Genomic DNA, 13,408 nt, shown 5'->3' with positions numbered 1-13,408 from the left:
CCTGCACGCTTTTTATATGCAGCAAACCACACTGCACTTTGCACTTGGTCCCACACGTCTTATGGAATTGTTTCTGTTCACTAAACTGATGAGCAAAATTCTTAGGGTCGGGTTGCTGTTACCACCAAAAGTTCGTATTCACCCTCCCAGGGGCTAGGAGCAGTGTGAAATGACATCTCCTAATAGGCCATATCCCACTACTAGCCTTTCAGATGAGGTCCTCTTTGACCATCAGCACCCACAAAGCCACCAGCCCACGACTGAGGAGATGTCCACTCACCCTGCCCACATGGCCAGTGGTGGCCTGTCCCTCTGGAGTCCCCAAAGTGCCAACAGTCACCTCATACTTACCCCATGTGAAGGGTAAGTGAGCCAGCCCCAGTCCCCTGGGATTGTCGATGTGTCTAGCAAGTTCACTGGAAAACACGGGAGCAAAACATTTTGTTAGAAAACATGTTTCCCACCCCCGAGGAGCCAGCCAACCACGAGTAGCCTCTCCTTGCACACCCACAAGCATTGCACACTTGTCCCCTGTGTCCATCACCCCAGGAGACTGTGACACCCCCCCTGCCAAGTGCTCCAACCCTCGTCCCATCACAGGGAAGAGAAGTCATGTTTACTAACAGGAAAGAACGACCACACACGGCATCACCCTGCTCCAGCACAGCACATACAGACATAGGGCAGAAGGAAGAGATAACTGTTATTCAGCCACTATAAATCCAAGTCACCTTCTCATTCATGCCAAGGGGTGGTTTGCCTGCAGTTGAGGTGGATAGGAAGCAAGGAGATAGCGACAAATGCGGCTCCCCCAGATCTGTGGGGAGAGGACAGAGCATATGACTGAGAGCATGACTATGTCCTTTTGGAGGAAAGAGGGATGAAGACTACGTCGGAGGAGATGCAGAGCAGGAGGGGAGCCAGAGAAACAAGAGCTGAGGATCAAGTTCTCCATTAGCCCCGAACAGCCAGCATTTCTCATTTAGATAATTCTCTTCCAGAGGCTCCGCCAAGGCCTTTAGGCTCACTTCACTCATGGCAGTTTGAAATTTGCACTCCAAAAGCTGCTGTAATTACGCACTGTGGCACCTGGCTCTGGCACAAAGTGACCCTCTACAGTCCTGGCCGACACCGCACCAGAGAGACCAGACTGCAGGGAAGATACTACACGAGGAGGCCAATCGAAGTGACCCTTTCAAAAGCCCTGCCACCACCAGGAGCCTAGCTTAATGAGGAATCCTGGGAAAATCCAGGCAAGGAGAGGGAAGTCATTTAGGCAGGGGGACAGACACCTTTCAACATGTTGAAGAACTTTCTATTGAAACCAGTGAGGTGTCAGCAGGTGGAGGATGATGGGAAGCAGCGGCATTGCCGCACACACAGGTGAGCTGCCTGCAGCTATAATCCACTTCATGTGCTGTCCGTTAGCCCCATACTCAGGTCTTGACAGTGTTAGGCAGGGGGTGCCTCATTACTCTGCTCAGAGCCTGCTTAGATCCCTGAGGATGCTTGGGTGGATGGAGCTCACCAAATAGTTATGGGCTCCCGGGATCTTCTGCAGGGGCAGGGTGGACCGCCAGGACCAGAACAAGTCCCATGGCCTCCTCCTGTATTGCCCTGCCATATCATCCACTTGCCTTTTCCCTCCTGGCCTGGCAGCTAGCCCCCCACATGATCTTAGGCTGTTGATGGGCTCCGTTTCCTCTGTAGGGTCATGCTCCACTGGGGGCTCATGGTGTCAGGGCCAGACCCAAGTCTGGAATGTGTTTCCTCCCACTGCATGTGGTCACATTACAACTTGCCCTTTCCTGCTCCACCAAGCAGCTCAAAGTGTCTCATGCAGGATTCTCACCAAGCCCCACAATCCCTCAACCTCTCACATGACATCTCACATTGCTCAGCACCATGGAGAAGATACGCAGGGCCCAGCTTGACAGTGGCACAGAGGCTCAAACACTGTCCCTCACCTGGACCAGCAGGGTCCAGACCCAGAGGCTCAGTGAGCAGCTGCAGGCGAGAAGCATTGACACTTGAAAGTGAGTCCAACAGGCAGACACCCACTGAGCCCACATCTTGTCACCCCTTGCTCAGCTCTGGGCTCCTGCAGAGCCTGGCAAAGCCTCCAGCCTTTCTCAGTGCTCTTCCCAGCAACCTTTGCCCTGCAACCACCCTCTCACCACGGTAAGGCCAAATCCATACAGGATTCTCAGTCCCTCCTGGTTGCTTTTCCTAACACTCAAGCAGTGCATTAACCTGGACCTCAGGCCATCTTTATGCAGTGTGTCTGTCCCAGCACCAGCCCTCAGCTGGACCTCCAAGGTCTGAAGCAAACTTGCTCTCAGTGCAAGGCTTGTCACAGGGCACATGTGGCTTGTCAGGACAGCAAGGTCCAGTCAAAGCAAGGCCCAGGCTCAGCATGATGTGGATCTGGGCAGCTGGAGGAACGGGTGCCACTTTCATTTACTATTACCAGGCAGGGAAGGAGGGTGGGGGAGAAAGAAGCACGAACGTGAGCTGGCTGTGAAACGCCCAGACGTCATGCTACTGACAGAGCAGATTAGAAGCTTTTGAGGCATTTATTAATGTTAGCAGAACAATTTGAAAGAATTTCCAGGGTTTCTAGTGTGACTTCATTGGCCCAACAGCGGGTTGAGCCCCTCTACTCCCCGCAAGGCACTGCTCCGACTGCTAAAGAGGCCCCTTGCCCTCAGCATGGAGTAATTACCTCTGAGATCTCAAATCCATTTTTATTTGTTATTGTTAATCTGAAGATTTTCTGCCTATTTTCCCTGGGTAATTCACCCAGCAGGAGCCAGGGCTCAGGAGTTTCCCTGCTTATAGTGTGGGAGCATGGTCCTGGTGACCCTCCACCATGTAGGGCAACCTCCTCAGCAGGCAGGCAGCAGGAAGGGGACTGCTCCTGCAGACCCTTTCTCCCCTCCTCACGGTTTCTGCACCCTCTTTCCCACGCTAAGAAATTTAGAGACAGACACAGCTACATCTCAGTGCAGAATGGGCTTTCCAGACAACTTGAGGAGCCTGCACACACCAGGGCTCAGTTGGAGCATGGCTGCATCACACCATGGCCAACAACATAGAGATCTCCCCAGGCCACAATAGAGCTTTTAGCCTGACTTAAAGATACTACTCCGGTCCTGAAAGCTTTGCAAACTCTTCCTCACAATATTGCATGGAAGCTAACAAGCCCTAGGGTCTGGTGATGGACCCACGCAGACCCAGTTCTCCTGCTCCCAGTTGCGATGCCAGCTTGCCACACTCCATCCCACCATGTAGATAATACAGGTGTCACTCGCACCTCCTGTAGAGCAAGGAGGTGTCTTCTTCCAGCATGCTGGTGCAGAGTTCTGCACTAGCACGCATCCCTTACAGCGCTCCGATGGAGCAAATTACCCATGCCTTTGTGCGGGAGGAAGACTAATATATTTCTTCTATTATTATTTAGTAAATGTTTCAACCAATGCTGAATGAGTGCAAAAGCCAGGCCAGTGAGCTCCGAAATGGAGCTGCCACATGCCATGGGCTCACCCACCATGACAACGGCCACACACTACATTTAGCACCTGAAACACGGTCCGTAAAGTGAGTTGCCCAAAGTGATACAGGGACCGCTGGGCCACAGCCCACAGTAGCAGCTGGCTCTCCCAGTACTGAGCACCCTGCTCCAACCACAAGACACGCGCCTTGGGAATGACCTGCTTGATCAGCAAAATAGTTCTCCACTGAGAAATAAAGCACTCGGCAGCTCCCCAGGCACCCATCTTCTCTAAACCCCACCGTCCCTTTGAGGGAAATGCCTCCATGCCGCAAGACACACATCACAACATACGTGACATTCCTGCTTTCCCATGCAAACACAGAAAATATGCACCCTCGGTTGACCCAGGATACTGAAATACAAGTAGTAGCAGGCTGAAAGGAGCCTGATGCTTTGCACGCAACTGCTCCGGCCACCCTTTTGCAGGTGATTCCCCCACTGCATCGCCCCTCCGGCTGACAGGTGCTCAGAAACAGCCTGCTCTTGAGGCAGGAGGGTGAACGAGACCCCCACAAAGGACCACGCTCAGCCAAAATGTTTCTCAGCAAACGTGATGGTTTGGGAGACCTCTCTATCTACAGCTGGGTAATTCTGTTTGATGTTATGGACTGTCTGCACGTATCAGTCTCAAACGACAAGCTCCATTTTGTTTTTCTGAGCACCATTTTGATTTTCACTATTCTGTGCCTTGGCCTTGACTCGGCGTATTGAGCCAAAACACCAGGAGGCGTCAGGAGGAATTCTTGCACTGATGGAAAAGCTGTCAAGCCTGATTGTCCATTCAAATGGAAGCTCCTAGCAGTGAGCAGGTCGCTTCCCCGGTGCAAACTAGCTCTTTGAGCCTGGAGTCACTCAAGGGAGACTTACTTGTTTCTTTATAAAGTTGCGTGACATAAAGTTGCATGAGTAGTGCACATTACAATTCCATGCAAGCAGATCAACCAGGAGTCAAAGATGACAAGGTATTTATATTTGTATCTATCTAACCAAACTCTAAACAATACTTGAGATGGATGAGGAAACTGAGGTAAGGTGGTATCTAAGTAATTTTTTTGCCTAGGTCCATATACCTCTTGCGTTGCTTAAAAAATAATTGCTCAGAAATCCTTCCCAATGCCTGGAGATCACAGATCCTGCAGGTGTTCATTATATCCACGCAAATAGAGGCTGGGGCATCATAAGATCCCACTTTCAAGCTGTCAGCACCCAAGAAATGTGTTTACAGGAGCCACCATGACCAAACCAAGGGGATCTGAATCCTAAGCCAGTTGGCATTGTACAGCATGGCAGTGGGACTAGACCATGGTAGCATGTTCAGGGGGTGCCCCAGCCTCCACAGAAGCAGTTGGGGGCCAAAAGGGGATCTGAGCTCCTTCACTAATTGTTAACCCACTGCAGTCCTCTCTAATTACTCCATCATCTCCCTCTGAGGTAGCGGGCTTTGCAGAGTGCACATGGGGAGGAAGGGTCAGTGGGAGCAGCCTGGTTCTCCTGGGCTTCGATTCCTCCCTATCGCAACTTCAAAGGCCTCCCAAGACTTGCCGCACAGCTCCCTCCCTGCAACAACGCCTTTTGCATCGGTAATTAAACTCCTCTTGGCGCTGTTGGACACTCCTTGCTCTCTACTGCTGAGCATCACCCGCGTGAGTCCACTCAGCCCAGCTCCGCCACCTGACCTCGGTCGGCAGGGGGAATAACGCCGAGCGGTTTAATCGCAGCAGAAAGCAAGCATCGGGGCTACGGGAAAGGGGCCGGGAGAGGCTCCCTGAGAGGAGGGGAACGAGAGCAAGCGAAATTCATTTCCCGTAATCTGAGGCAGGACTTTGAAGAGGCAGGTGGGGCCGGGATGGATCAGCTATTTGTATCCCACCATTTAATCCATGGACACGCTGAATAGCCAGCCACGACCTTTCCGAATTCGGAAGGCAAAAGAAAACACATAAAGCGGCATTTTGCTGGCCCCCAAGCATCCGGGGGAAGGGCGCCTGGCTTTCAGCCTCCTCCTCCTCCTCTCTCCCCCCCCCCCCCCCCCCCCCCGCCCAGAGTGGATATTTATCTTTAAAGCAAGAAAAAATACATAGAGAGAATGAGTCTAACATGACCCCCACATCTGGGGCTTCAAGGCAAAAAAAAGCAGCAAGCTTGGAGGACACTTTGGTATTTCCCCCGCTCGGGAGCCGTGCACGAAGGACGGCCGCCCCGCAGATTTTGGCCAGCACAAAGGCGGCGGGGAGCTACGGCGGGGTACGCGCTCTGTCCGGGCTCTGCCGTGCAGCGACCGCATCCAGGGAGGTTTCGCCGAGCAGCTGCTCGCTCGCCAGGCTGGATGCACCAAGGACCTGGCAGGGAGAGCGCTCGCGCCGGGACCTGCTGGCAACTGCTGCCCAGAGAAGGAATTTAGGAAAGAATTGCAAGTAAATATAAAGCATATATGACCAAATCCAACAGGCACGGAGGATTTCCGTGTTTTGGGAAGTGCCCGAATCAGGCCAAAAATAAGAATGACAAAGAAATGTTTTCAGATAATTCCTGTGCAAACCCAGTGCTGGCTTTGGACATGTCCTAATTGCCATTTCATTTTTTTTCCCTTCTTCTCAGATCCTCTAGATTGTCACTATGAACTTTCTGCATTCTTTAATTTTATATCATTTTGTAATGCATCAGGAGCAGTAATGCCCTTAAGGACTGCCCAGAGGGTCACCCCTTTTCAGCATACCAGGAGCAGGAGATACTTTGATGTAGGAAGAAAGCTTGTTTGTTCAATCAGCGCTAACAAAAAGCTGCACTTCGGGTTTTAAAAATAAAATGATCAACCCGATCCTTCCAGACCCTGCATGATATCATGTAAGATAACACAGAGTGTAAGTGCATAACCTGTGCTAAGACTGAAATGCCATGAATAATGTCAAAACAAAACACTCCAAATAAAATATTTCTGAGGCAAAAAAAAAAAAAAAAAAAAAAAAAAAAAAAAAAAAGAAAAGAAAAGAAAAGAAAAGAAAAAAGAAAAAAAAGAAATTCCAAGGCAGGTTTTTATTTTTATTTTTTCCACCCAGAAAAAAAAAAAAACACCCCAAGTAAACCAAAAAAGTCCCTCTCTCAAAAATATAGATGAGAAAATACAGACATAAACCATTGATCTTTCCTACTCAGTTTGAGGCTCTCTTGATGTTGTTTGCATGGTGGGACAGCCAGGGCGAAATGGCCACGTTAGCTTAGGCGATCTGAATTAAAGCATGCGTGTCTACCCACCGCCGTGCACGGTGTTGCGGTACCGACATACCCTAGCCTAATTGCCCATAAAGTTTTCGGTGCAGCAGCAGAGCAAATGGTGCATGGACAGAGCCGGACATAAATAACTGACTGGAAACATCTGAAGAGCTGCAATGTCTCCAGGCTCAAGGATGGGATGCTCAGGGGTGCGATCCTCAGCCGAGGCCCGGAGTGAGGGGGCGAGGACACATTTCCTCTTGCTTCTCTGCTCCCCAGTCTGATAGCTCTGCCGTGGAGTCATGCTGGACTGGGGAAGGAGCTATTTTAGGCTGAAGGGGTGGCTGGGCTTGTTGTAATTCAGGGCAGAAGACAGAGGAGGAGGTGGGAAGGCTCTAGGGACAGGAGGGGGGCGAGAAAGGTCAGGGAGGCAAGAAACTCCATGGAAACATTCAAGGACTGGGAACGTGAGTGAGGGGAAGGAGTCGGACCATGGCGAGGCTTGGGAGAGGGCAGCCACTGAGGAGAGGAGAGCTGCAGGGAGCAAAAAGGTCCCAGCAACACCAGACACATCCCCGAGGCTGCAGGGAGCCCCTAACACAGGACCTATCTCCTCCCCAGTGCATCCAGCACCCTCAGTATAGGGGCTCCCCGTGGGGAGAAACACAGTACAGGCAGGGCACAGACGTCCTCAAAGAGCTACACCATAGCAAGAGGTGTTCGTACCTCCAGGTCTGCTCTGCAGCTCTGGAAAGAACAGGACTCTGCCACCTTGACCTCCCAATATTTGAATTTAGCTACCCAGTTTTGCAAGTTGTTTCCATCACAACATCCACAGCTTACAGGCAACACCACAGTCCCTCTCTCAGCCCATGCTGCAGCTGGGCAGAAGGAATCCTGCACAACACAGCCACCCTTCAGCCACCCTGTTTCACTGGAGCACTCCTAACATTAACATGTTCAACTGTGCCATGCACACCATCTCCTGCCAAAGTAAGGGGCCTCATCCCACACATACACACATGCAACCTCCTCCTCAAAGCTCCTTCAAGGGTCAGCACCTTGCATCTTTGCCTGACCAACCTCACTATAATCCAGAAACTTGAAGAACAAATTATTGATCTTCCCTCAAACTAGGACTTTCCATTTTTAACCAGGCAGCAATGTTCATGACATACCTTTTCCACTTAGTGTGAGCAAAATCTGTGTGGTACCTACTGACTGGAGCCAGCAGAAGCCATCTCTAGAAGAGTTTGTACTCATAACTCCTTTAGGCTCTTCTGAGCTGGTTATCATACTGGTTTTTATCTATCTTCTCATTTCTCACTTCGTTTGGATATGACAAACTTTGAGCAGCTGGGTGCAATTGAGATTTCACACGCAGGCACCTGCCAAGGTTTTGGGGAGTCACAGCTTGCACCAAGCAACCAGGCTTCAAAATCAGGCTTCCCCTAGTATCAGCTGTCATGCCCTTCACAGTCCTGCAGCTGTCTGGAGAAAAGATTTGAATTTTATCTTCTCTGGAGGATTCCACTAAGAAAATGTGGATTTTTGCAAATGTGCTCATGTATTTAAGCTATACGAAGGGGCTTTGGATGGCAGTACTGTAGGCTATCAGGTGCTTCTTCACTATTTTCGCTGAGGATGTCTTTTACGCTCGCAGCACTTGGCCACCCTAAATCATGCTGAGATGTTTGTACCCCAGTGACATTTTTCAAGGAAGATAATTTCTTTTAATGGCAATTACTTTGCTCTCTTAAAAATAGCTTTTTAAAGTTGAACCTTTTCATGGACAAAAATACCAATACTAAAAACATTTGAGGAGACATGCTGAATGCCTCATGCCACCAGTAATGAAATATCGTGCAAGTCTTTAAAATTATACGGGAGAATTTCCTAATGAAAAAGATAACACATCTAAGGAAGAACCTCTTTATCAAATGTCATTATAAAGGTGAATTAATCACTGGACTAGAAATTAGTGGTTGCCTACAGATCGGCAGCTGTGACCTGAGCACCCACATCGCGGACAGACCCAACGATTTGTGTGTGCCCTTGATGCTGGGACAGAGCTGATTTCTCCAGCTGTGATCAGTGCTGGTGGGACTTGCCGTTGTCCTTAAGGCATCCAGAACTTTTCCTGTGAAAAACTGGAGGTATAGCAGGAAAGAGCCATGACCGCAATAACAGGGCTGGAGGAAATGCCTTAGAGTGAGAAACTTGCAGTGCTCAATCTCCACGGCTTATCGAAAAGAAGGGTGTGAGGCACCGTGATTATACTCTGCGTGCTTTCGTGGGGAGAAAATACGGGATGCGAAGGGCTCTTTAATCTAGCAAGAAAAGCATAACAAGAACAAATGACTGGAAGGTGAAGCCAGACAAATTCAAATTAGGGAACAAAAAAAGATCCAATTTTTTAACATTGAGGCTGATAAGCCATTGGAACAAATTATTAAAAGAAGTGATGGATTCTGCCTTTGCTGATGTCTTCAAATAAATATTGAATACCTTTCTGGCAGGTATGCCTTGACCAAAAACATTTAATTAGGCTTTATTGGTGTGACTGGACCTGATCCGTAAAGGACTTACGTCCCTTATGTGGTTATTTCTGTCCGTAAGTAGCAGAAATCTACATATGTAGTACGTGGAATTTTTTTCTGGTTTTTTTTTGGTTTTTTTTTTGTTTTTTTTTGAAGGAAATAGCACTTTTGAACTATGCAGGCTGAAGGGGTTAATCGTTTCTCTGGGACAGGGGAATAATTTTGAGTATCGGTCATGCTAACACGCCTGGGTTAGGAGAACGAACTATCAAAAACTGTCAGCGTATGAATAGAGTTATCATATGAATGGATTTGCCTCTGGAGATAAAGGGAATACCAAAGGCTGCCAGCAAAGCGATCAGGGGTGTATGAAACGGGGGACCTGCCTCAAACAAAGAATGGAGATGTCAGGACGTCTTGATAAAATCCGTGCTACCTAGCGCGGGAGAGCGGGAATCCTGCCCGCCGGGGACGCAGATCCAGCCCCTCCGAAAGGACGACCGGGAAGAGCCGTTCTTCCTCCCCCTCCAGCTGAAAAGGCTTTGGGGAATTTTTGTTGTTGTTGTTGTTGTTATTGCTGTCTGCTTGTTTTTACTTTAGGTACAATCTTTTTCTCGCCATTTTTCAGCTATCAAAAAAATAAAACGAAAAACGAGAGTTCCCTCGTCCCTTTAGCAATCAGCGGGGTTTTCAGTTGTGTTTAAATCTGGATTCATCACACCTATTTCAACCCCTCACGTTTTTTTCCCCCCACACCACTGTAAACAAACCCTTGAGGATTTCAGGAAACGAGAATTTGAGGAGGATGAAAAAGAGCTCAAAAAGAAAGTCCATGCTGAGCCCTGTTGCATTATTTTCCTGCAAACATTTTTGGTTGGGTTTTCCAGAAGTTTTATAAGCTATTAATACCAGAAGGACAGAAAGGAAGGTGAGAGCAGAAACACATCCCTCCTGAGCCATCCTATGGTCATGCAAATATTTGCCTTGTATTCCAATATTTTGAAGGCAATCAAAAATAATACACCCCCAAAAATGAGTTTTTTGTTGGCGGTTTTGTTTTATTTTGTTTTGGTTTTTTTGGCTATCATGCTGCGAATCAACGGCCTCTTTTAAACTAATGCTTCTCCATTCTCCCATCCCTGAAAGACTTTTTGCCTAAAACCCGTAATTTCTTATCTTATTAAAGAACATGGCATTCTTTTTGCTATTGGAAAAAAAAAAAAAAAGCTATTTCCTCTCTCTTTCAGAGCTTTGCTTAGCCCGCAGCCCTGGCTCCGGCATTGCTGGAGACCGGGTAGCAAAATACCGTTGAACAAATGCGCAGATGAGGTTTTTTACCTCTTTTTCTTTCTTTTCTTTTTTTTTTTTTTTTTCTGTGTGAGCACAGGGGCAATTAATGAGATTACGATCGAGAGGTTAACAGGGGAGATGGCCGCAAAATCCTCTCCGTGTCAGGCTGCGGTCCGTGCTAAGCCCCCCGGTTCGACAGCAAAGCAAGCAGCTGGGTTTTCCCGAGGACCCGGCGCCCGTTCGTACCCGATCCCCCTCCGCAGCAGGCCACGGCGTCCGAGCGACGCATCCATCTCCTCTTGCTCCCAACATCATCTCTCCGGGACAAACCAGTCCCCGTGTATATCAGCTGGGAAGAGGAGGAAGGTTTCCCACCTAGCAGAGGGAGAGCGGAGCGGAGCTGGCCGTATTACCTGGAAGCAGACCCCAGCCCGGCGGTGGGCTTTAAAATGCTGTTTTTCCAGAAGGAAAAAACAATTTTGTCACCTCCAGCCCTGAAAACATGGTAATTTCTACTCTTTCAATTTTGTTTCAAAACAGTAAAGGTATTTCGTATTTTATTATTCAATTTTATGTCGTGATATCATGTAAAATATTCACGTGAATACAGTCACTTGTGCCACTCTCTGTGCAGCGGTGCTAATATTTTTCTCTATCACACTATTTCGTATTATCAGAAAGAATTTTTTTATCCCCCCAAACAACTTAATAATATCAAACTAAAAATTTTTCCAGTGCTCCTTAAATTAAAATATTTTGGATCCTGCGGATTTTTTCCACTACAGGAAAAATCCCAGTTTTCGCTTCCGACACATTTTGCAATGGCTGCCACATCGAAATGTGGGGCTTTCCCATGGAATGGCAATTCCATTTTCCTACTGGCTCCCATTTCCAGGGCATCCATGGCACAGTGGGCTGAAGAGAAATAAAAATAAACTCAAAATTGCTTGGAACAAATCTTTTCGGATAGATAACCGGGCTGAAGCAGATTCTTAGGATTAATACACATCTTTACAGACCAATTACTTCCCAATACGCGCACACACAGTGCAGCACAACCCAGCCTTAAATTCGCTTTGTAGCTGTAATTTTCTACCCTGCAGGTCTTAAAACTCCCCCAAATAAAATTGGCGATGCCTGGCAAGTGCAGAATTGACAGCTTGTGCCATGTGTGCTGGACGGTATTGCCTGTGTGATACCTCCTGGGTCATCGTCATGAGACTAAAGTAGTGGAGAAGTCTCCATGAGGCTGAGACTGTCACCATGGGGCTGGGTCTGTGGCCACAGGCTGTGAGATGGACTATCCCTCCCTCTGCATCTCCACGATGTTGCGCATGGAGCCCCGGCTCTATTCTTCGCACCCCAGATTTGGGAACCTAGTTGGGGACAGCACAGGTGGAGGTGACGTTAGAGGGATCGGTTGGTTCCTGCAACCTGCTACTGTGGACACACTTGCGTTCATGACCCTGCCCAGAAGGATAAAAGGTTCATACCCTGTTTGTGCTAGGATCTGTCCCATGCCAAGATGTGTCCCACAACTTTACTGCAGCCCCACGGACACTTCTATCCTCCAGCTTGCCTGCAGGGTTCCTGGCCAGATAGATATATGAGGCAAGAGGCATATTCTGCCCACCATGGCTGTGACAGCAGGGAAGTGCGATGATCAGAAGCAATGTGGCACCATCGCATATCACTGCTACACCTTCACACCACGCCGGCACACACTAAACACTGCGGAAACTGGGTAGCAAAACTCGGCACAACCAAGGTCCAGGAGACGTCATTGCTGAGCTGTGCTTTGCAGCGTCTCCCCATCTCTCCAGTCCCAGCCTAGTGCCAAGACTCTCCACCACCACCATCAAACCCAGACGATCTTGCAGCTGCATCTCTGACCCTTCAGACACTTACGATACCTAGGCACGGTCAGCACAGCCCCTGCACGAATGTTGTCACCAGCCCATCCCAGAGTATGCAGCCATATCCTTAGCTCCACTACCTTTGCACCACAGCAGAGCTGTGCCCTGCTTGTGGAGGCTCTGGCATCCTAGGGGACAACAGACAGCACCACTGGCTTTCTGCAAAGCCCCACAGTCATGACAACACCTAGCACCTTCTGCATGGTCCTACCCCATCACCCCAAGATCCAGATTGTCAGGTCTTCCCCACTCCATGCCTTGTACATCCCCACTGCCTCTGCTCAGAGCCACCACTGAGACTAGCTTTCCTTTCGAAAATGTCTCGCAAGAAACTCAGATCTTTCCTGGCCAAGGGCACATGGAGAGCAGTCCAGGGCCCAGCTGTCCCTGCAGATGCTGCAAAAGCCACTCCAGCAGCCAGCAGTCTCCATGGGGCCTTACCTGACATGCAGGAGCTCCAGACTGTGAGTATTATGGGAAGAATCATCCCCCCTCTCCAACTTGCTAACCCGAGCTGAGCCACACAATCCCACACCACAGTGCAATTTGCCAACCCACAGTTCTGGGTTTTTGGTCCTGTTCTGGGGACAAAATCAGAGACTGCAGTCAGAGTGGATGGTCACCACAGCATGGTCATGACAACAGCCAGACCCACCTACCCAGGGCAGTCTCCAGGAGGTTGTACCCTGGAAAACCCATTCTCTTCCTCCTCTGCATAACTGCCTCCTGGCTACTATGCGCTAGAGAAAGCTGAATTTCGAGCTCCCCACTCTAGTCTGTTCACCACCCAAGGACCCTGGAGCAGAGGAGACCAAGGAGCCAGCAGCTGCTGGCTATGCCTGTGCCTAGGGTTAGCCGAGTCCCAGCTGGGCTGCCCTGCTTTGCAGTGCTGTAGC

At 49.2% G+C, this 13,408-nt stretch overlaps 1 protein-coding gene across 1 annotated transcript in view; it reads right to left on the bottom strand.

Moving 5' to 3' along the window:
• EPHA8 (EPH receptor A8) overlaps nucleotides 1-13,408 on the bottom strand; it is a 49,930-nt gene that overhangs the window by 34,970 nt on the left and 1,552 nt on the right. Inside the window, exon 2 of the mRNA XM_062593601.1 lies at nucleotides 352-416. Coding sequence (XP_062449585.1) covers nucleotides 352-416 — 65 coding nt within the window. The remainder of the gene's footprint in view (nucleotides 1-351; nucleotides 417-13,408) is intronic.

Source organism: Rhea pennata, chromosome 22 (assembly GCF_028389875.1).
Source record: "Rhea pennata isolate bPtePen1 chromosome 22, bPtePen1.pri, whole genome shotgun sequence".
Lineage (NCBI taxonomy): Eukaryota > Metazoa > Chordata > Aves > Rheiformes > Rheidae > Rhea > Rhea pennata.
Note: the sequence above shows the minus strand (reverse complement) of the source record. Positions and strands in the feature narration are given on the sequence as shown.